Source organism: Chamaea fasciata, unplaced genomic scaffold, assembly GCF_029207755.1.
Source record: "Chamaea fasciata isolate MVZ Bird 193981 ecotype frontalis unplaced genomic scaffold, bChaFas1.0.hap1 SCAF_4, whole genome shotgun sequence".
NCBI classification, from domain to species: domain Eukaryota; kingdom Metazoa; phylum Chordata; class Aves; order Passeriformes; family Sylviidae; genus Chamaea; species Chamaea fasciata.
The window spans coordinates 60678002-60702649 of NW_027094089.1; the positions used below are offsets into that span (position 1 = coordinate 60678002).

A 24648-nucleotide genomic window follows, 5' to 3' on the forward strand; every position below is an offset into this window, starting at 1 on the left:
TTTTGTGCCACTGTGATTTGATCATTTCACTTCTCAAATGTTGAAGTTCACCAGAAGAGGCCTAGGATTGCATGTCCGGTGCTTCATACTTGGACTAGCACTTTGAACAAATACTGACTCTGCTCTGAAATCCAGGAGAGCAGACTCCCTCTCCTCTGCAGCCCCAGCTCTCCCAGAACTCCTGCAAGCTCTCATATTCATTATGTATATTATCTCATATTAGCAGAGAATGCATAGGATGACCAAAATTTCGGAACACATATCAATAAGAAAATATGGCATATGTTACAGAGAATAAAAAATATTAGGACTGAAAAAAATCAAAAAAGAAATGTTTACCAGTGCTTTCATTGCTAAATGATTATATAAAGCACAGTGCAAGTCAAGAATTTGAGAAAATAAAAATATTCTTGAATAGCCAGCTACAAGTATATAAGCTGTGTAGTCACTATAAGAATATGAGAGACTATCTTCATATGAATATCTACACGACTGTATTTTCACTAGTTCAAATATTTAAATAAACACCAGTGATTTTGTGTGAAGTAATGTCACAATAAAACATCTCAAAGCTGAAGGAAGAGACTATTTTGACCTCTACAGTGCTTTAAAATATGTACCTAACCTTCTTGAAGTCCTGGAATGAAAATTTCTCTGCATTTAAGTGTTCAGAACTGATGTTTTCTTTGGACTAGAACTGTACTTCTAATTCCTGACGGACCTCTATCTTCAAGAGAACAAACTTCGAAGTGTTATTCTTCCATTCCAGCCAAAAATAAACTCATATTTTAAGAAATGACAACTTACAGATCAGATAGACCCAGATGGCGGAAAGGCTTCTTGGACAAACTTGAGAGCTTGTTTCTGGATAAATTGCTATGGCAAAAGAGAAAAATTGCATTAATTAGAAATGCTTCTTCTAACACTAAAAATACAGTTTGTATCTCTTGAAAAAGCAATGAAGAATTAGAACAAGCTCTAAAAGTCCTTTCACTTCAGTTGTAAAAGGGTAGTGTTCAGTCTTATTTTATGGTTTGAAGGGTTTCAAACACTTGAATCCAGTCAGCATCTAATGTCAAATACAGTCAAAATCAAACTCAACAGGGATCAATATTTTCACTTTTAGCACTTTGCCAATTGCAGAAAAGCAGCAGATTTAACTGTGTTTCAAAAGTATTTTGTAAAGTACAGGTGTTAATTATATGCTCAATTTATTCATGTGAAATGGGTGCATCCCTTTCTTTGATGCTGCACCGAATTCTGTACTCATATAAGCCCTACTCACATGCTAGCACACATCCACATCAGAGCTTTTTTTGTTGTTCTTTTCAAATTGCATGTGCACTATGCACCCACAAGGAAGATCAAAAGGAAAACTGTAAAATGCCTGTATTGGGCTTTTTTATGTCAATTAAGCATTTACGGTTTCCAGTGGCAATTAAGTGAAAGGTCTTCTCCAATTATGCAGAGCAAAGGAATGTCTGATCTGAACCAGAAATTCTCCTCCCCTCACAGGCTTACAAAACCGCTTTCTCCACCCAAAAGCAAAAAAAATTGTTGCTTTTGTACAGTCTTATCAGTCTATGAATTAAAGATAGTGAGAGAAGTAAACTGTTTAACTGTCAGCAGTACAGTGAAAATCAGTGTTATGAGTCAAAATACCATGAGTTTTATGTAGTATTATAAAGGCACCATAGGGGCTCCACACTTAATGTTGCACTGAATCTAAAACCAGGGATTAAATATCCTTTTTTTTTTTTTCAATCTGACTAAAGAACACGGTGTTTACTTCCCGACTTTCAGTCGTTGATCTTTGAGTACAAGATAATTTTCACAGAAATTACAAGTGGGATATTCTACAAATGTTTAGAACAGAATCAGAGAGATTATATTTACGTTTCATCACTGATTCCTTCTGGCAAAGAAGAGCCGGAAGTTTACAAACTGACTGGTCCTTACATGTGAGAGCAAAACATAGGAGCTACTATTTCATTAGTCAGGTGAACTGCACTGCCCTATGGCGGGTGCTGGTGGAAATGTCTCATGAACCTTGATTTGATAAATCAACATTAAGGCACAATTTGCATATAGAACAGAAGTTATGTTTAAGCAAACAGCATCACTATGCATTTTTTTTTCCTACTATGTATATGTGCTGTCTTGGGAGGTGGAATAAAAGAAGCTGGATCCTCATACTGACTTGGGCTTTTGCCTCCAACATGGACCCACATCAAACCCCATCCCTCCATGGGAAACTCCTCACTCCCCAAACAGGAGAATTGCTCCTGGTCCCAGGAGTACATATGGAGGCCCCTGTGGTATTGTCAGACAAGCAACTGTCTCTTACCTGCAGATCAAATAAATCCTACCTTTCCCAAAAGCCAACAAGATACACAGTGGGCTTTACCTGCAGACCACTGCTATAAATTTATCACCTTTAGCAATATTTTGACAGTAAATTTAGTGAGTTTTTTTTCATAAACCGAGCACTTCTTTTTTACTACAGAGATGCTTACTGCAGTCTCCTTAATTTATGTTAAATGAAAAAAAATCACTGCCAGGTTTATTTTAAAGTAGTTAACGATCCCACTTCCACTTTCATGGAAAAAGAATATGAATTAATTCCCCAATTCAACTACACATAAAAAGACAACAGCAAGCACCCCAAAGAAAATACATCTGAGATTATAAAGGCTTTTTTTCTTATGGAAAAAAAAGTCAAGAGTACAGAGCCTGGCTCCAAAGCTAAACTTAAGGAGAGGGCCCAGATTCAGTCAAAAGTATGCTTGTATTTTATATGAAAATATCAAGCTCACTTCAAACTTGCTAGCCCTAATTCAGCTAAAAGCAAACCAGTGGCAATATGAGTAGAACAAAAGCAGACTGAGAAACCGCATAAAGATTTACAGAGCTAGCAACATGGACAGAGCTCTATCACCTACAGTGCTTCTGAAAAGGGGAGCAAGAAAGAAGAGGACGGAACAGATCTAAGAACTGAAGGGGAGAAGACATGGCCATTTTGCTACACTCAGTCTCCCTCCACAGGCAACAGCCTGCTCTGCCTATGGCTGGAACCAGCCCTAAGTGCAAACAAACGGAAATCTGCACCAAGGTTGATCTCAAATGGTTTCCTTTGGCTGCCTTACCTAAACCTGAACAGTGTAGAGATACAAACACATTTTAACACCTGGAGCTGTATATATATACTACACTCACAATCTATGATTCAGAGATGCACTTTGATGCAGGTTGGCACATAACAACAACTATTTTTTAAAGTTTTTGTAAACAGGCACTTGCTGTGAAATGTTTTCACATTTAAAGACACTGATGACATACCACGCATGTGAATTACACAGGTCTATTAAATTACTCTTAGCAGCAGATAAGCTTATAAACTACAGCATACTAAAATGGGACCGTTGGCTAACTTGAGTCTACGGGCAGTGAAAACATCAAAATTAGATGAGCAAGGCTATTAATTACACTTTGATATTTATTTATTTATTTTCCTGTTGTTTATGTTGTTACGCAGATCTTCTCATGATAGATAATTTTTGAAAGATACCTGGGTTACATGAGCTTTCCCAAGAAAATAAGGAAATGACAAAAAAGGGTTAGAGAAAATGTATGTTAATAAGTTTCTTCTAAACTGATATTCTTGTATGATTCATAAAATAAATACTACTTTTATATAATATAGCTCCTTAACTACACTGAAAGATTTTTCATAGAACAAAAGAGCAAGCTGTAACATAGTATAGGATCATGGCAAAATTAATGCTTATACACTTACATCAATCTTCCGAAAAATGCTTTTTGTTTTCTTTAAGGGATAGAAAAAAATTGTTTCCAAACAAAATCTAAGGCTTCTCAAAGACCTGTACTCATAGATTGCCCTTTACAAAATAAAATTCCTTTAGCTCTTAATAGCTTTCACTGTCCCTACCACAACAGGAGCTATACTTCCTTCATTGGCAGTCAACAGGATTTTTATTGCTGATGACAAGAAGCCATGATTCACTGGGGCTTTCAGAAACATTTTAGTATGCATAATGACTTGCCAAAGAAAACAAACAAATGTATTTTGCACGGATAACAGATCAGTCTTGGTAAAAAATACCTCCATACTTACTGCTTTGTTCTGTGCATCTAGAGCAGCTGGTGCCACTTAGTATTTTCCCTCTTATCTGGGCTTATCCTGTGTCTGCCAACAGAACTAAATCCCCACCAAAAGAAAACACAGTACGAGACTGGATAAGCTCCTGGTCTATAATATAAGTATTCTGCATCAAGAATTCATCTGTATCAACTGAACAGATGTCAAGTCAGTCTAATTTGTTTCTAACAAGGAGCTTCATGAGTTACAGCTCTACCAAAGTCTGCTTACCAGCAGATATGAATTCCCAGTTTGACTGCATGCTCAAATTAAGCTCCTCTTATGGCTGAAACACTTTAAAGGCATCTTACCCAAGTGGATTCTGTAAAGCCTAGCAGCTCACCTATGTACACAGTGAAAAAAGTACCACTTTTCCCTTAAGTCGTAACTTTGATACTGTTTCTGTTCTGTTCAATGGTCAGTTTTCCAAAATTTTTTTTACCTGTGTAAGTTCTGGTTACAAGAAAACACGGGAAACAGACACCTTTTGTGACTGCATGAAACCCATTTCCCTAAGGCAACAGGCAAACAAGCTTCTCAAGAGGATCATACCAGTTGTTGCACCTTCTGTGGTGTCTACCTGCCCAGACAGCTGGGAAGGTCTTCCAAAATTCTATTTATCTTTCTTCAAACTAAATTCATTATTTCTCACACTGTACTCATGGTCACAGAGAGAACTGACTGTTTTCCTTATCATAATTATTATTCTTTTCAATATAAGATGCATACAGAACCATAGAATCATAGAACAGTTTGGGTTGGAAGGGACCCTTAAAGCTGATCTAGTTCCAGCTCTCCCACATCTTCAACTATACCAGCTTGCCCAGGGCCCTGTCCAATCTAACTCTGAATGCTTCCAGGGCAGGGGCATCCACCATGTCTCTGGGCAACCTGTGCCAGTGTTTCATCATCCTTATTGTAAAAAACTTCTTCCTTATACTAATCTAAATCAACCCTACTTGATTTTCAAATCATTCTTTGTCCTATTGCAATGATGTAAGTTCTTTTTCAATCGTCTCTTTATTGCACTGAACATACTCAGGCTCTGACTCCCCTTATATTATTTGCTTTACAGCTCCTTATGGCTCCACTGCTCTCCTCTGTAGCAACTTTCAAGATGAGTAGATTTGGTGTCCTGATCTATATATGGTATTCCAATAGATTCCCTCACGGCAACTAATGCAATAGGGAAAAGATGTTAAAATGTAACACAATATTCCTTTTGATCCCAGACTTGAATTTGCTTTGTTCTGCTTCATTGCACAGAGAGAGAATCTAACTTCAGAGAGACTCTAACAACAGAGTCACTAAATCTTTCTCTGCAAATACGCCCCTCAGACAGCCTGTTCTATTGCATATTTCCACAGCCAGTGCACATGCACTTGGCTTTATGGAGTTTCATAGTTTACAGCCATAATTCACTGAGCAACTGTTACACACGCAAACACTTGAATTTACTGTGGAACATACTTCCCTTATATTACCAACTGATTATAGTAAAAGCTCTTTATTAATGACTATATGAAGTAATATAAATTTCACAGGCTCACAAAGATCTGGTTCACACTCCTCCGATGACTGTTCCATATTAAGGACAGCAATTACTGTCTAGGCAGAAATGGACATTCATGACCACTTCCTTACACAAATTAATTGCTGTTCTTTGTGAAACTCAGGTCAGAAAGTGATTCCATCTCATGAGTAAAGCAATCAAATCAAACAGAACTCTGTGTTCTGTTCAACAGTTCTTTCCTTTTAGAAGGAAGTATCTTAAAAAGCCAAGGTTTGGCATTACGTCTTCCCAATCTCACTAGGATAAAAGCAAAGGGTTCAGTTAAATGCTAATATATGTTCGTGTTCATCTATTGAAGATGTATGGACTAAAGCACACACTTGGAATATTTGGCTAAAACAGGGTACTTGTGAGGAACTTAGCCACTCACACGATCTCAGTCTTTTATTGGACTAGATCCACAGTTTCCCATGTAAGTAGCAAAGTGAGACTTGATGTCTGTCCCACTAGAAGGCACAAAAGTTGTAGAGAAAGAACTTTGATCAGTTCAGCCTATATTAAATTAAGGCATAACAAATCTAGGAAAACACAGTCAAAAAGATGCACAGGTACAAATTCTGTTTCCTGTAAGTCATGAACTACAAACCACATTTGGGTGTGAAAGCAGCAACATTCCTATATTCTGCTCTGGGTGCATTAGTTCTGATCTGGAATGAGCTTTCATAGTGAATCACCTCTAGGACTTCAGTTCACAGTTGTATCAGTCTCTGGGCACATATACTTATCAAACTATATTATTGTGCTCCATGCATGCATCTCCTGCACTGCTGCTGTTAAAATATGTTCAGCCAATGAGATCAGGCTGGAGTAAGTCATAACCATGTCACTAAGTGTGATGCACAGTGTAGATGGATATCATACCCTCAAGAGACACTCTTTGTGGTACATCACTTACCACAAAAGACTCAGCCAAAGTACACTGTTAGAGACAGGATAATGAACTGGATGATCTTTTCACAGATTTTTATGATCTGCCAATTCCTTACCATATATATTTTATTTAAGGGCAATTAACAATAGAAGACCATTCTAAGTCTGTCATGTTAAGATATTTTTTAATGAAGCAAATGGTAAGAGATAGAAATAAATTACAATAAATAAATTAACATGAGTTGGGCAGTTTTGACTTAGAATGCAGACACTATTCTTACTCACATGTATTGTAGGTTCACATTTTTCACAAATGCATGACGGGACACAAATCTTAGGCCTGAATCCACCACAGTCCTAGAAAAATAAATAAAACTGCTAGAATGTTTCATTTAAAACATAATGGAAAACGTAATGATAATAATGATTAAAATAAGAGTTTGGATGAAATATCTACAAGGATCATCTGCAAGATTTACAACTTTGCTCAATAACACACAAAGTTAGGCATACAGTTTTATAAGGTCTCTACATGCTTCTATAAAAGAAAAACAGAAAAAATAGCTGCATAAAATGCATCCCATACTCACAGATTTTTAAGTCCGACATAAAATCCAACCTCATTGTCATTGATACTTTCCAAATTTGGCTGGTTTGCGATGTAACTGTTGAAAAAGCAAAACAGAAAGAAGTGTGTAAATAGATCCTTCCACAACTTTGACTGTTCAAAATCATGCACTGGCATATGGAAGTCAGTTGTGATTGCTGATCTACTTCAATTAGTTCTAAGTCCTAATTAGGCCAGCTGCAGAGCAGAAGTGCTCCTTAAAATCTTCCTCATTATTTAAATGGTACTTTGTGGGGCAGGGGAGCAGCTCATTTTTACACAGCAGAAATGAAGAAAGCAAGTCAACCTGAAGGCCAAATAAAGCTGTAGTACAATGTCACCACTCTTCAAGACACATGTCCTTACCTCATGGGTTTAACAACAACTAAGGGGACAAGTTTAAAGGTAATACTGGAGTTATCACCACTTACAATGACAGACAAACATACTTCCCTAATCTTTTACCTCATGTTGTTAACTTAATCACTTCTTACACTTATTTTTTCCTCTGACACAAAGTAATTTCAGTTCTTTTTTTTACAAGATGTGGCAGTGGGAAAACTGAAAAAAGAGAGATTATACTTCACAATGTTATACACACAAGCAGGAATTAAGAGAAGAGAAACTGCTGTATCAGACTTAAGTACTGAGTCCACTCACATATCCTTAATATCTGCTTAAAAGGATGTGGGCATGCAAGCCAGTCTTTTGTATTATGTGAGATCTATGACTAGCCAGTGACATCCCACAGACTGGAAAGTAACCTGTTCACGGCAAATGTATCACTACTTCTTCTACAGGAAGAAAAAGATTCACACTGCAAACTATCCAGTCCAGGAAGAAGAAATCAGTGAAAAGTGCAATTTTTCTGACATCATGGTATGCCTGATTTAACGGATGCCTTCCTAAACAGTCCACACATTTCAAAATATAAGCCCACTCCCATAAAAACTTAAAGAGAGATTGACATGTGTTTTCCAAGCACCACAAACCAAAGATGCAAGTTCTCCTAAAATGAATGAGTCTTTCTTTGTGAGAAGAAAAGTTTTCCTCATTCTAAGCATTTTTTAGAATTTATTTAAAGGGAATTCTGGTGAATTAGTAAGAAGGTGTATTGCTCTTCCAAAAGCAATCCATATACCCGAGCTGGTTGTGTTAAGAGAAATTCACTGCATTTCTAAATCCCAACAGAAGCCTGGGAAACCCAGAAGTTGAGTTGGGCTCTTCTCCAAAGCCATGGTGCTGACTTGGGCTCTGCTCTTCCCATGCACCAGGAAAAGTAAAAAGTTTCCCCTAATGGCATCCATTGGCCCTTTGGGAAAAAGAAGGGCAGTAAAAAGGCAATGCATGTTGCTAGATGGAACACATTACTACAGCATCATATGACATCGACTGCTCTGTAAGACTTTTCAGAATAAGAATTACACAGTGTACTCATTAGAAGATAAGAGTCCTTTGTTTTTTGTGTTTCCTTTACTGAATTTTTAAGACAGCCTGATTTAGTATCTCAATATTTACAAATCTATTTTGTTTGGTTGGTTTTTTTGTGGGTTGGTAAGTTTACACATTTTGCCAAGTAACAGTAATGAAATAGTATATAAAAATCCAGCAATTCTTTCATCTAAGAGTGCTACAAGTCAAAGAACATACTTGCTCTAAACATGTCCTGAAGAGCTCATTCTTAAGTGTCATCCATCTTCTCTGTCACTTGGACCTCATAATGCTAAAATAAAGTTATGCAAGAGCTTTCAAAGATACCTTCCTCATCCTGTTCTCAGTTTTCAAACAACAGGAATCCTGTCAAAGTCAACTACAGACAGGAAAATCACATAAGAGCAGGAATTGAGGAAAATGAACAGTGAAACACAAAGTATGAAGAGACTCAAAGAAAAGAAAAAAAATAACCAGTTGCACTAGCTAAAATTAGGCCATAAAAAAACCCCCAAACCTGAAAAAAACTGCCAAAATGCAGACCCATCACTTAAACACACATAGCACCTATCCAAACCTGACATTGCAATTTTAATCACACAAACATTTAGCCAGAACCACTCATTACAAGAAGCTCCAGAAAGTGATATAACTTACAGTGTTGCACAAAAATGTTTGTGTATTACATCCTGTGTTTAAACCCAATGTTAAATAGTTCAGCTCTGCTGAAGCCAATGAAGCTTCACAATTTACATCAGACAAAAATTTTAGTATGAGCACACTATCTGTATAAAAAGATTGGTATCAGTCCATGAGGGAATAGACCAAACAGATAATATTTGGGAAGTAGTAGTATGAGTTTGTGGTATTTTCTTTCCTTGTTTTACTGCATCCCTTAGAGGAAACCCTAGGTGGGGGAGAGCAGGGCATTCTTTACTCTGAGCTGGTACTACTTTCTTTAAGGTGAATGATTTATAATTCCAGTTCCTAGCTGAAAGAACCAAAAGAAACCATTGCTTTTCCACAACCACATTGGTTGGGACTCAGAAGAACTTTTGTGTAAGTGCAACTAACTCAATAACTGCTCTGCAATACACTTGTAAAAACACTCTCAGTACAAAACACAAGAGTAAAGCAAAGTTCACACAGTTGAAATCCTTGAAAAAAGAGTGGACAGTTGTCATTCACGATACGCAGGTCATGTCCTCTTACACTTCCTTACTCAACAAGTCTGTTTAAAGTTAAGCCTTTGCAGCTATGTCATAGCAGTGAGAAAGAAAAGAGTAGAATGATGTAGCTGTACCCTATAAGGGGATGATGGTCTTCTGTTTAATTTAGAGGGTGATCTGAAATAAAACCTCTCCCTAACTAAAGTCTATTTTTACCTTCTTCACAACTACTTTATCTTAATGTTACTTACCATCAAACATTTATACTATAAAAGCTTTGACTTGCAGCAGACAGCACTGAGAAATGCAATTTGCCTGCCTGCCCTTAAGAATATCCACCCTATTCTTTAACTGAACATTTTTGACTGTAGCACAAAAGAAAAACATTCTGATTCATGGCTGGCTGGTCACGTGAAGAGTTTGGAAGCTCCCACTGCACACCACAGCAGACTTGCACTGCCGGAGCCTGGCTGGAGAGCAGCAGACAGACCACACATATCAGTTCACAAATACTGCTGCTGCCTCTGAATCAAGCCCTTAGCTGCCTACAAAGATTTTTGCTTGATTATACTATAGCATTCTGCATCTCCTTCAATGAGTAATCATTGAAAAATAATTGTCTTCAGACCTTTAATTTAAATCTCCCTATTGCAAACTACCAATTAATTCTAATAAAGGCATTCAGAATCACACATTGCAACCTATAATAGCATGTTCGTCTCTCCACACTTCAGCCGCTATAGAACAGTGTCACACACTCACACTTCACTGCTACAACATTTGGGAAACAACAGTTTAAAATCCTAATCTGTAAGAGTGTCCTCCAAGTAAGATCTCCTTTGAGAGGGTGGTCTTCACTTATGCTCATTACAGAAGTGAAAGGATACAGATTGTGTTTAACATCAGTGAAGTAATTTCTGAACTGCAAAAGCATGAAGAGAAAGTGAGTTCTGATCTTCAAAGCCATCTAAATTATTTCGTTCCCTAGTAATTTAAAAAGGGGTTCCATGCCAAATTTCAGATCTTTTCCTTAATCTGAATATAAAAGGCCAGCAGAAATACGTCTTCCTAACTTACTCTATTTCCTCCTGCTTAATGCATGTTAAGGTATACTACTCCATCTGGAGCTATAAGGACATGACGGGAAAAAAGCTAGCACATGCTAGTCTTAACAACATAGATGCAAGCACATAACACCGTAGTGCAGCTCCAGAAGTATTTCTGTTGCCAAAAAACTTCCTTTATGGGAAATACATTTTCTTAACACACAAAAAAATAAATCAATTATATGTCTAGCTCTAGTTCATACAGCTGGGAAAGAAAAGATTTTAAAATTAATAAACACTCACTGGTGAAATGTTTCTGAACTTCGGGAAAACTTTATATTCCAAGTTGTCTTTTCAGTAAGTTTTTAGGGGAAAAAACCAGCACACTTCAGACATTGAACTGTCAGTAGATGAATTACAATTTAATGACAGGTCATGTATGTCCCTAGTCTAGACTACTGTGAGAGCGATACGTTAACACTGAGAATTAAACACTGCAAACTTCCCTAGTTCTTACAAACTTACAAATTACAAACTCAAATGTCGTACCAAGTTCATCAAAAGGTAGGCTAAAACTTAGAGGCATTTTCATCAGCCATGGGCTGATTCATTGTTATGCATTAAGATCATGTAAAATTTGTAAACTTGATATAATACTTGTAGAAACCTGGCATATTCAACTCGGTTAAATTTGTAGCCCCTCTGAAACCAAGTTTAAAATTATGCTGAAGGGTTACGAATCCAGTTGGAAAATGAAGCACCAAGCTACACAGGTTGCGCATCGGGAATGTAAAGTTTCAGACAGATTTAGGCATCAATGCTATAATCTCTGCTCAATGAAGAAATCTTCCTGCAAATGACCAAGCTTCCTCTAGGAAGGAAACCTCTAACAAGCAATGAGAGTGATATAGACACCTAAACTCAGTAAGTATTCTACAGATGTACAAGCTTATTCTAATTACTTTATTCTATTTTGCTTCCTCCAGCTGGTACTGTAAGTGCAAGACTTAACAAGGAAAACTTCAGGAAAACAGAATCCCTACTGCTAGAGGAACATGCCATAACTCAGGAAAGGTGCAGTGTGTCAAGACCTTCCACGGTGGACTTACCGAGCATTCAGAAATTTTACCAGTGCTTTACTCCCTCCTTGGCTGCCCAGTGTCTCCTGACAAATTCTGAGAAAGTGCTGCAGTGTTTTGTTTGCTTTTTTTTTTTTAAACCGTGAATCACCCTGTATTTCACAAAGAGTGAAAAACTGGTTGCCACTATCACAGGTTCCCCAAGGTCTTTTTCCTCACATTTAGAGTATTTAACCAAAAGTCACAGAAGACTTCACTAAACAGCTCTCCCCCTGCCAGTACAGCAGCTCTGGAGGCAACATAATTAGCTCTGGGATCTTTCCTTACAGACACAGGCATGCCCATTTTTTCAGCAAATCTTGCACTACACACATCCCACACTCAGGTAATGCATTATTCAATCAATCTGGAACAATCTGGAACTCAGCATCTCACAGGCAAGGTCAGAGATGAGTTCATTTCAGGAATTCTCTGTTCTTGATAAATGGCTCTGTCAACTGCCAGGAGGCAACAGGGCCCAGACATTCTGCTCCACAGCAGTATACTATCACCCAATTCACAGCACATAGCTGCCATTGCAAATTGATTCTCCAAAGCCATCATCTTGAACAATTAGTGCCAACCCACCAGTTGAAGGCAGAAGAAAATGGGAATTCAGTGGAAATACCGATCTTGTTTTGGTACTGCCGGAGCAGATCCGTTCTATTGCTCATGACTGCAACTGCCTGGGAAATGGGAAGTCCATGGTTTTCCAGCCAACCTTAGTTCCCACTTTACAGCATGAAGGCAAAAGTAAAAATAAATGGATATGCCTGGAATGCAAAGTTTGACGAAAGTTACTGTAAGGCAGAGAAAATGAAACGCACTGTCCTAGGGTGATGTTATGATGTTTGTATCCCCAATCATCTGTTGGGTCTGAGAGCAAAGGGGAGGGAGAAGCACGGAATCTGTTTTCAGAAACCCTCCTCCGCCGGCTGGCCTTGAGAATCGGAGTCAGGAACACACGATGCGGGACAGAGACTTTTTTTTCTTTTTTTTTCCCTTTTTTTTTTTTTTTTTTTAGTTAGTTAGTGTGTAGCGAGATGAGGGGGAGAAGCTTCATTTTTCTTTTCCTCCTGTTTTTTCTTCTTTTTTTTTTTCTTTCTTTTTTTTTTCCCTTGCTTTTGCCTTCCCTTGGAACTGTTACAATCTCTCTGGACTGAGGACTCCGGGGAGTGCTGTGGGGGCTCACACCTGGAACCCACCAAGATCCATCCTGCGCAGCAACGTTTCCCAGCATCAGAGGGACTGAGACAGAGCAACGATCTCCAGGAAGGACTTCTTTTCTGAATCTGTCATCTCTCCAGAGCAGCACGAAGCTCTTGTCATCAGGTATTGTCCAATTTATTGTGATGGGGCATGCTTTGCCTGTTTAATAAACAGTGTTCTTCCCACTTCTCTCTGAGGAAGTTTCTGGGTTTTTTTCCCAAACCCACTGGGGGACAGGAGGGAGGGCCCCTTAGGAGGTTTCCTCCCAAATTTGCCCTAAACCACTACACACACCCTTGGTCTTATTTACGTTTCTGGTCTGGCTTCAAGGTGTTTGTTTTATTCTCTTCAAATAGCAGACTACCAAGTCAAGCAAACTCTCAAGACATTTCATGCGGCTTTCCAGATTTAAGATTTATGCTCTTGAGCAGCCCCACCTTCAGAATTATTTTCCCCCAAATGCATGCAGAGCTTATTTAAGTATTTTCTCCATTTAGAGATCTGTCATCCCCTTGTACACTTGATATTGCATCAAGACATGAATTTTTGATGTTTTTCCAGGAATACATGACAGCTAAAGATTTGTTTTTTGTTAGCAAAGATATTTTGGAAATGTCGATATTCCTTTTTATTGTCAGAAGGCCAAACAATGACCTATTTATTCTAAAAAATATATCCTAATGTCTGACTTTACACTTATCTTTAAAAGACATTTTCATCCCCAGTGTATAAAACGATCTATGCAGATTGCTAGGAAGAGGCTTAAACTCCCACACAGACCCTTTATAACATATATGCTAAGAATCGCACAGTAAATTAACATACAAAAGGAGAGTAGTGAATGGGGCTTTCCATTATTTCTCAACAGAAAGCAGTCATAAGACTAATCTTTATTATTATTGTTGATGATGATGATGTTATTATTTCCTTGCAAGGATGAAAGAGCATCTCAAAGGAATGAATAAATACAAATATATGTGACTGTTCTTTCTCCTGCAGAACCACCTAGTCTTCAGAAAGTAGTAATGCAAATGCATCCTTTTCAGCACTTGCATACACCATCTCTGTAGCTGTCACTGGCCTTGATGCAAATGAGAATGGAAAAACATCCATTCCACAACAGCACAGTAAGATTTCAGACAACCATCCCTTATAAGCATCTTTTTAAGTCCCTCAGTGAATCAAAACATTAAAGCTTCTTGGTTGCTGTCAAAACTGTGGAATTCTCTCCCTTTCAGGTGCCCATACTCCGACAGTGACTTCCTGGAAGAGATGTCTTGGGTAGCTGCACATCCTTCAGAATTAACTAGTACTTCTGACATAAATCAGTATCCCCCATAACAGTTTTTTCTTTTCTGTCTCTGAGTTCAGACATGTTCAGTATTCCTTGACTCTTTCACTCAACATAAAACATTCCTTCTGAAATCTCCTTTGAAGTCAGTCTTCTCCACATATACAATTCCCACTGTTTGGCATCAGTATTTGGCTTTATTCAGTTTAAAATTACTGGCTATTAGAATATCAAATACTCCAATCAATCTGCTCTGGATCATTGGATCATCAAGACATATATCAGCACCTGCTGCCCTGTTTACTCTCTCATTCACTGGATGCAATGCACTCCATGCCAGGTACAAATCAAAAGGTAGTACTTCCAAATGGTGGAGTAAAGATGCAAAACTTAAAGCCACCTATCCAGAAAAATCTATCTATATCCTATTAATACATTAAACTTGCTAAACATTTTGACTCCTGACATATCAAAAAATATCCCCCTTTCCATTAGTCACCAAAAATTTTCTTTCTGTTTTTATTTGTCTTGTGTGACCACATATGGTCATAACCTCTACCCTTTTTCTGTGCAATTATTACATAGAGAACCAACAATTAGATATATTTTTTCAGTCTGCAAATAATACCATCTGCTGCCATAGTTCACAATTGGTTTGCTAGACTCTCTTCCAAAGCCTGTGAAACATCTTCGGTAGCCCTGATCACAGATCTGAGTCTTCTCCAAGACACTCTTGTCTTTTAATGAAAAACATACATGAATAGAACTTCACATGTTACTGAAACATTCCAAAAGGGTCATGGGTTGTCCTTTACATATTTACCTCACTCATTCTAGCACCAGAGCAGGTTGCTACCTTCTGTATGTTGACACCAATCTTACCACTTAAATTTAGCCTATGTGTTTTTCAGAATGTTTCAACATAATTTGTATAACCTTTCAGAGGCATTCTTCACCATTTCACATTTATGTACTCTTCACAGTTTCCTATTTCACTTTATCACATTTATTTACATTACAGCATAATCCACTTTTCATTGCAGCTGGCCAATCTTTTGAATTCATAGCTTCTTCCATTAGCATTATTCCACTTGAGAAATCCTATTCTTCATTTAATATAAGTAGTTTCTTACTTGCACTGCATATATTAGCATAATGATGTGTTTATTACACTTTCTGCACAATTGTCAGAATCCAGAATATTTCTAATACTTGTGCTGACTGCCACATTGCTGCTACTGTTTCCTTTCTTGTACTTTCCACGTTCCTGTACTAGGCCAGTTTGATTTTGAGAAAATTCTCTGTCACAATGGTACACTCAGAAAAATCATCCCTTGTCTTTGAGTTTTCTCTTTATATTTCAGTTTGTTCCCCCACATGACATATGCAATTCTCCTTCTAGACTGTGATCAGCTTGTACTTAAAGCCTGCTCATGGTTATATTTGTTGTTATACTTTTGAAGTATAAGGAAAACACACTCTTTTGTAAGCATTTATTTTAGTTACATTATATAGTATACAGTATACAGTATACAGTACATAGTACATAGTATATAGTATATATATGTATTACATATTTTATATAATATATATTTCAATTTTTTATATAGTTTCAAGTCTTAGCTCACCTTCTCTACCATTTTACCTTCAAATGAAACTCTTATCCTGCATGTACCTCTTTCACAAGGTGACATCTTTAGCTAGTCCTCAGCCTTCTTCACTACCTCTGAAAAGCTGCCCTCTCCTCACCACCACTACTTTCACAGCATTCTTCATCTACTTTTACAGCTTTCGTCCCTGTCACTCCTTATGTGTAGAGTAGTACTTCTCTCTTCCTCCAGCCTGTTTCTGCTGACGGTTCTCATGACTGCATCCCAGTACCAGGCACACCTTTCAGCATTCTTCCATCCTACACCTCCTCTGCAGCAGTGCCCCTGGCCCAAGACATAGGTGGTGATAATGAAGTGTTCACCTGCAAATATAAGATTGATGGGTATTTTGATGATACCTCTAGGAGTTGGGACTCTCACCTCCTAAAAATTCCATTTTAGACACTCAGGATAAAGAGCAACACTGTTACAAGTTAAACTGTTCATTAAAACTCATGAGAACACGTAAAAGTGCTCTAAAACAGGCAAAAACTCTGCATGCAACCAAACCATGCAAGAGAAGGAACAACTGCCCTATCTCAATGCTGACATGAATGCCACGAAGAGTTGGGAGAAATGTTCAGAGTAGGAGAGGAAGAGTATTTCTTCCACCCGCACAAACCTCTAGGGCAACCAGTATCTATTTCTACACCTGTGCTACCTTCATATCCCCTAAATGACATAGGTTCCAGCCACCAACACAGTCACAGCACACAAACATGATCTAGGATTTGCAGTGATGTCTACAGCAGAAGTAGTATCCAGCATTAATATTTTCTGCTTAGGTGCCTTGATGTCACATGGATTTGTGCCAATTCAAAATGTTCATAATGTTGCAATTTTTTATACTTATAAATAATGGCAAAAGCATCACCAACCAATCAAGGGATGGGATTGTTCTGCTTTATTCTGCACTGGCAGCACCTTGAAGTGTGCAGTTTTGGGCATCACAGTATAAGAACAATATTTAACTATTAGAGACCATCCAGAGGACAGCAACAAAGATGGTAAAAAATCTTTAGGGGAAGCCATATGAGGAGTAGCTGAGGTCACTAGGTCTGTTCAGCCCAGAGGAGACTGAGGACAGACCTCATTGCAGTTACAACTTCCTCATGAGGGGAAGAGGAGGGGCAGGCACTGATCTCTCCACTCTGGTGACCAGTGACAGGACTAGAGGGAATGGCCAGAAGCTATGTCAGGGGAGGTTTAGACTGGGTATTAGAAAAATCTTTTTCCCCCAGAGGGTGTTTAGGCACTGGAAGAGGCTCCCCAGTGAAATGGTCACAGCACCAAGCCCGACAGAGTTCAAGAAACATTCAGACAATGCTCTCAGGTACATGGTGTCACTCTTGTGGATGGTGCTGTGCAGGGCTGGACTCGATGATCCTTGAGGGTCCCTTCCAGTTCAGCATATTCTGTGATTCTGTGATATTCCATAACTTACTACCACTCTAAACTTAAAATTCTTAAAACACACGCTCAACAAAACTGCTCCCAGCTGGAGGTTACAGTATACATGTTTACCAGGTGAAGATCACTGTATGCATAATGTATTCCAAAACCTGTTTCTAAAACTTAGAAGAGGCAAGACTGGAGAGGAGACTATTAATATAGTCTATAAATGAGACTATAAATGCAATAGACTATTTACCTACCTAAGGGGTGGAAAAAAGGGAAAAAAAAAAAAAACAACACATCCTTTTATGAGGTTTAAGACCACAGATTTGGAGGAAATGCTGGGCATCTGGGGTACCAGATTCAATTTCTTCCTCTCCCTAAGGAAATATCATTCCAATCTCTCAGAAGATACCATATTTACAAAGCCATCATAAAGACAGCAATCTCCACCTTACCTGTTTGTGTTGTTCTCATTTTTGCTGCAATTGAACACTCAGTGAAGCAGGAGCAGGACCCAGCTGTCTCACTACACGAATAAGCATCACAGCTTCTTAGCCAAACAGACCGTCCTGCTCTCTGACCCAAAAGCACATTTGAATATTCCATGCCAAGGAAGGCAACTCAGACAGGAAAAACCAAGGCAAGCCCACATCTGTACACCACACAGCAGTTAAGGACCAGCAGTTAAGATGCTGACATGCAAGACCTTGGTTCAGACCCATGCTCTGCTTCTAGCAGAGCAGCTCTTCACGTGCATGCTGAAATGGTTCCCCTAGGACCACAAAATCAGTTTACTTCACAGTATGACCCTGCTTGCTAAAAGGAAGGTCCTTCACCGCAGTGAACTAAGTCCCCAGTGTTTTCTTAATAGTGGAGATGGAAGGGGATGACTGCATGGGGTAATTTGCAGTGAGAACCTTATTTAGCCTCCTGAATCACTTTCTAGAAGAAGCACGTCCTCCATTGTGGAGAATAACCAGTTGAGTTACGTTCTCCATTGTGGAGAGTAGCCAGCTAAGTTAAGTGCCTTCACTACACAGTTATTAGGGAGTTGCCAGATTTTGAATGCCAAAGCTTGAGACAGTCCCAGACATGATTAGTAGGGCCAGCGCATGACACCCACAGCACATGCTGTGGACAGGTCTCCCAGTCCGTGCCCACTAAGTCTGACATGACCAGTATGAGCATGATTTATCCACATATGCTTGCCATGCTGTCTGGCAATCAGAAAACCAGACTGTTGTTGCAAAAGAAAGGGAAGTCACACCCTATGCACTCTTCACATGCATCTTATTGTGCAATGTGGGGTAGCCATGCTCCACAAGATACCTGCTGAACACAGCTGTACTTAGTTTTACAGGCATGGTTAGGAAATTAAAAAGGTAAAACTAATTTTGTTTACACCCAAAACTGGAAGATTTTTTTGGCTCACCTGTCAAAACAAGAGGAAAAATAGGTAACTTTCTCAGCCTCAACTAGGAAAGATCTGTCCAACAGCTCTGTGGACAGATCTTTCCATAAGGAGCCCAGAAGTGTTGCCATTCCACTGTTGTCTGTTTTAGCAATGGATTACATAACTTTGATTAATGCATTGCCTTTCTTTTATTTCTACATCAGACAAACTGTATACAATGAACCGTATATCCTCTCTGAATCCATAGCAGGAGCTGCAACTTTTTTTTTGCATGAGGAGGTTCATTCCAAAGCAACATTATCTAAAACATTGTTCATTCCAAAGCAACATTATTTAAAAACATTCTTCCTGAAATACTCAACCTTAGCTTCCACTTACTTCAACATATTTAGTATTCATACAGAATGAAAACATGAAAGGCAAAAAAACCCTGCAAGTCAAAAGCACATCAAGTAATCAAGCAACAAGCCCCATCTCTTCCAAACTTAAAAATGGCAGGAAAATACCTGAATCAAGGATCCTTTCATCCTTCACATATGCACTCTAAACTATGCTGGTGAAACACTAACTCCATTCATTTTTGTCACTGACTTTGCATAGGCCAGAATCCCAGCCTCAGCTTCCCTGTGAAAAAAAAAAAAAATCTAACTACCTTGCAAGATCAGGACTAATTTGTTTTAGCAAAGTAAAGTTCAAGTTACACTGCTCAAAGATTACAATCTCTCAAAGTACCTCTGAAAATATGTTGGACACCTTCGGCCTGCTTCCTTCCATTTTATTTTACTTCTGAAGAAAAAAAAATCTCATTACTTCAGGCTTTGTCTAGGAAAAAAAGAATATGAACCTGATATCCAAGAATTTATCCTAGCGATGAAAATGCGACACAGAACATGCCTGAATTGGTATTAAAAATATTAAAGTTTCAGCTATAGCCTCTGCCAATGATCAACACTCAATGCAGGTAATTTTCTTAAAAGAAAGTAATAAAAAATAAATGCAGAATTTCCATGGTGTGGCTCCTTTCCAGTAAGTCTACTGCAATTGTGCAATGTAATCATGATATGATTGTGGAGTTCAGCACCTTGCATGGAGGAAGCAGGGCAGCAAACGAGATTGAAATCTAGGATTTCAGGAGAGATAACTTTAGCCTCTTCAAGGATCTTCTTGGAAGAATCCCATGGGAAGAGGCCCTGCAGAGAAGAGGGGTCCAAGAAAGCTGGTCAATAAATATTCAAGCATCACCTCCTCCAGGCTCAAGACCAGTGCATCCTGATGAGTAAGAAATGGAGGAAAGAGGGCAAGACAGCTGCACGGATGAGCAAAAAACTCCTGTCAAAAGTGAAGCTCCAGCAGGAGATACACAGGAAGTGAAAGCAGGAACAGCACACTTGGAACAAATAAAAAGATTCTGTCCTGATAGGATGCATTCACAAGTGTTGAGGGAGCTGACAGACACCACAGCTGGGCTGCTTGCAGTTGTCTTGGAACAGTCATGGTGATCAGGAGAAGTGTCTTAGGACTGGAAGAAAGTAAATGTCACCCCAGTCTTCAAAATGGCAAGAAGGAGGACCTAGAGAGCTACTGGACAGCCAGCCCCACCCTGATCCCTGGAAAGATGATGGAGTGCCTCATTCTGGAGGCCATCTTTATCCACATGGATGCCAAGAAGGTGATCCGAATTAGTCAGCATGGACTCAGCAAAGGGGAATCATATTTGACCAACCTGACTGCTTTCCATGTTGGGACAACTACCTGGATGGATGAAGGGAAAGCAGTGGCTATTTTCTCCTTTGACTTCAGCAAGGCTTTGGATCCAGTCTCACATGATATCCTCATAGGCAAGTTCAAGAACCACAAACTAAACAAATGGACAGTGAGCTGGACTGAGAGCTGGCTGAATGGCAGATTCCAAATAGCTGCAAGCAGTGGCACAAGGTCCAGTTGGAGGCTCATCACAAGTGGTGTCCCCCAAAGGTCAATACTGGGCTCAGTGTTGTTTTATTTGTTCAGCAGTGACTGAGATAAAGAGACAGATGCCTCCTCAGCATGTCACTGATAACACAAGGCTGGGAGCAGTGGCCAACACCCCAGAGTGCAGCCTTGAAAGGATGGAGAGATGGGCAGAGAAGAACTGCCTGAAATTCAAAAAGGGCAAATGCAGGGTCCTGCACTGTGGAGGAATAACCCCAAGCACCAGCACAGGCTGAGGCCTGATCTGCTGGGAAGCAGCTCTGTGGAGAAGGACCTCGGGGTCCTGGTGGACAACAAGCTGTCCATGAGCCAGCAGTGTGTCCTGGTGGCCAAAAAGGCCAATGGTGTCCTGGGGTGCATCAGGAAGAACATTGCCAGCAGGACAAGGGGCATGATCCTGACCTACTCAGCCCTGGTGAGGCATATCTGGAGTGCTGTGTCCAGTTCTGAGCTCCTCAGCAGCATGGACAAAAGCAGCATGGACATCTTGGGAGAGACTAGCAGAGGGCTATGAAGATGACTAAGGGACTGGAGCATCTCCTTTATATAGAAAGGTGGAGGAAGTTGGGCCTGTTCAGCCTTGAGAAAAGATCACTCAGAGGCGATCTTGATGTACAGAAGCATCTGAAAAAACAGTGTCAACAGGACAGAACTAGGCTCTCCTTGGTGCTGAGCAATGGGACAAAGGCAATGGGCAGAAACTGATGCACAGCAAGTTCCACCTGAACATGAGGAAGAGCTTCTTTACTGTGCAGGTGACCAGGCACTAGAACAGACAGACATGCCTGGAGAGACTGTGGAGTCTCTCTCACTGGAGATAGTCGAGAAACATCTGGATACAACACTGTGCCACGTGCTCTAGTAGACCCTTCTCGATCAGAGAGGTTGGACCACATGATCCTACCAGTGGTCCCTTTTAACCTGACCCATTCTGTGATCCTGTGATACTATAATAATACATTCAATAGTAGCTATGTAAAAACATAGAATCTCCATACGTGCATGTCAGAACAGGGAGTAGCTTGTTTTGCCTTTTGCAGTTTCTGAAAATAGAGGTTCACAATCAACCAGGAATTAAGACGCATCCCAATTATATATGATTATGTTTAATTTAACAGCAGTGACGTACTACATATATCTGGATGAAGAGATCTTCACAAACATAACAGTATCCTGTATAAAAGCATTTCACAACCCAAGCAGTAGAAGATTTCAAACCTCTATAGATTTATTGCTCCATTTGAAATATGTGTAAATTAGTGAATTTATACAATCTGCTTTGCTTTTTAAACAGCAGTTTTTCAGAGGTAACAAGCTAAATATATATCTGACATCAACAACACATGGAAGCAGTTTTAGAGTTCTTTGATCCATTACCTGCTACACTTGTCCTGCTCGGGCAAGGATATCTGGATGACCACCTTAAAGGCCATACTCTTAGACATTTGTGTAGTGACAGATGACAAACATGGGAGAAAGAGAATTGCAATCAAAAAAACCAAACCCTACCCCCAAAACCAAAAAAAAGCAAAACAAAACCCCAATAACAACAACATAAAAACAACCAATAAAAAAGAGAGAGAGATGGGGGATCCCTCTTTACTTTAAAATGAAAATCAAAATGGAGAAATCAGGCCCATGTTCAGTTACGGAAATTTTTTTGCTCTACAGTGATTAATGATCCAGAATACTGCTAAGCTTCTTTCTCTGTTACACTTGTCAGCATAAAAATAATAGAGAAAAAATAGAACCTGAGAAATCTGGAAAATGCCATCCTAAAGATATATACAGGCTGCACTCCCAAGCCCTTTTCTCTCATTAGTATGGAAAAAAAATGGAAGTTTTTTGAAAAAATGTGTTCAAGACCAAATCTTTCATTTCAGTATATACACGCCAAACCCCTCTCAAAACTCTTGAGTGAGCAAAGATACTGAGGGATGGACAGTATTCCTGCCACCCTGCCCAACACCGACTGCCTCCTGAAGGATGATGCTCTCTCCCAGCCTCATGAGCTGTTTTGTCTCTGCCTGATTGAGACAGCCTCAGTGGAAAACCTCAGGTGCCCTATCAGTCCTCACAAACCAGAAGGGCAATGTCTAGAACAAGACATACAAAAGGTTCCCTGGGGGCAAAAAAAAAGAACATATACAAAATTCAATGCTTTGTGATTCTGGAGTATTTTTAGAGCCTAGAAATTACAAAACTGATTTTCACAGTGCTTACTTTTAACTCACCTTAACCAATTACCCTGATCTTTAAAAGAAGTTGTTGGGGTTTTTTAAACAAGGACAGATTCCTAAAGGAAGCTATTACATCACCACTGTCCAAAACGCCTTTAATAATTTGTAGCTTGGTGCCTCATGCCATTTTATTATACAATTTCAAGTTACCAGAAATAACTTCTCAATCCAGCCAAGTCATGCAATGATGCACAGCTAGAAGTTACTTTGAGGAGGAAGGGGCTAGAGGCTGGGGACCCTTGTAGACAGTTTTATATGACATTAAATCTACAACAGTCTCAAAATCTAGAATAAAAAAAAGACTCAAAATACCAACAGCTCTGAGCTTCAATGAATTTAAACATGCCCCTTTTTTTAGCACAAGCTCACATGACTTGTTAAATAATTTACTCTATAAATTACTTATCCTGTCTTACTTATTAACAATTCTAGAGTGCTTTATATAACTGCATTAGAAATTTATTTTGTGGTTTTGAAATGTACGCAATACACAATCACCTCTCGCTTAATAGGCAAGAGCTTGAAAGTCACCTACAATTTTGTTGGCAAGCAGTTCTTCCTGAAAAACACAAATTAATTTCAAACCTCATTTGCCTCAATAATCATAAGTAAACATATTAATAACTTGATAGAAGAACTGTGAAGCTAGACCAGGAATATACTTGCACTGCAAGATGTCACTTTCAAATCAAAATCTTTGAAGAGTCATGTACACTGAGATACAACAGCAATACATTTTCCTTAATAAGAGAATATTACACTGGTCCTTTTACGAGAAGTCCTGACCACTCTAAAAATTTCTCTATTACTATCCTATTAATATTTTTGCATGAGTGATCTTGCAAGGCCTACTTATTTGCCATTGTGTCTACAATGCATGGATTTTACAAAACTGATAAAGTCATTTTGCTTTTGTCACTCTTGGTCCTTGGCTTTTAATGTGTCAATGACTGATACCATTTATCCTAACGCAGGGTCTCAGTCTGGAGTTCAATTTATCTCCAATAATACCAAAGTGACCGAACAATTATTACAAGTACAATCTGTTATGATAAGCACTGGTACTTGCTTTCCAGATAAAGACCAGCCCACATCATCATGTTAACCAACAGGGCAAATCTAAAATCTGTCTTATTTACTCTAGTACAAAACTATGCAAAAACAGCCAGGAAGGGAAAGAGTGAGAGAGATGACTAAGAAAGCACCAGGCATAAATACTCTTCTGCCCTCCCACACCAAGTTTCAGCAGCTGGCCTTCATAGGGCTGATGCAGAAGTACCCTCTCTACAGATTTGGATGCTGGATCTGAGTAGGAATCAAGAAATAACTGGACTGGGACAAGACTGCTTATAAACTAAAGCACAATCCACCTGTGAACCAAAACAGAGGTGAAGCACCTCTGGTTTTAAGTGTTGGAGACTGCCAGATACATGGTACCTCATCTCTGTTATTCCTGCTGCACCATCCCATCCTTTTCTGTCTCTTAAAGCCAAGAGGAAAACC

The 24648-nt window shown here is 39.1% G+C and overlaps 1 protein-coding gene across 7 annotated transcripts in view; it reads right to left on the reverse strand.

The window, feature by feature from the left end:
- NTRK2 (neurotrophic receptor tyrosine kinase 2) overlaps positions 1 to 24648 on the reverse strand; it is a 196713-nt gene that overhangs the window by 169340 nt on the left and 2725 nt on the right. For all 7 annotated transcript variants that reach the window (XR_010720522.1, XR_010720521.1, XR_010720520.1 and 4 more), the window contains exons 2-4: positions 7193 to 7267; positions 6888 to 6959; positions 808 to 876 (exon numbers count right to left, since the gene is read on the reverse strand). Coding sequence is in view for 4 of the 7 variants with exons in the window: in XM_066181743.1 (XP_066037840.1) it covers positions 808 to 876; positions 6888 to 6959; positions 7193 to 7267 (216 nt within the window). In the remaining 3 variants the exon portion in view is untranslated. The remainder of the gene's footprint in view (positions 1 to 807; positions 877 to 6887; positions 6960 to 7192; positions 7268 to 24648) is intronic.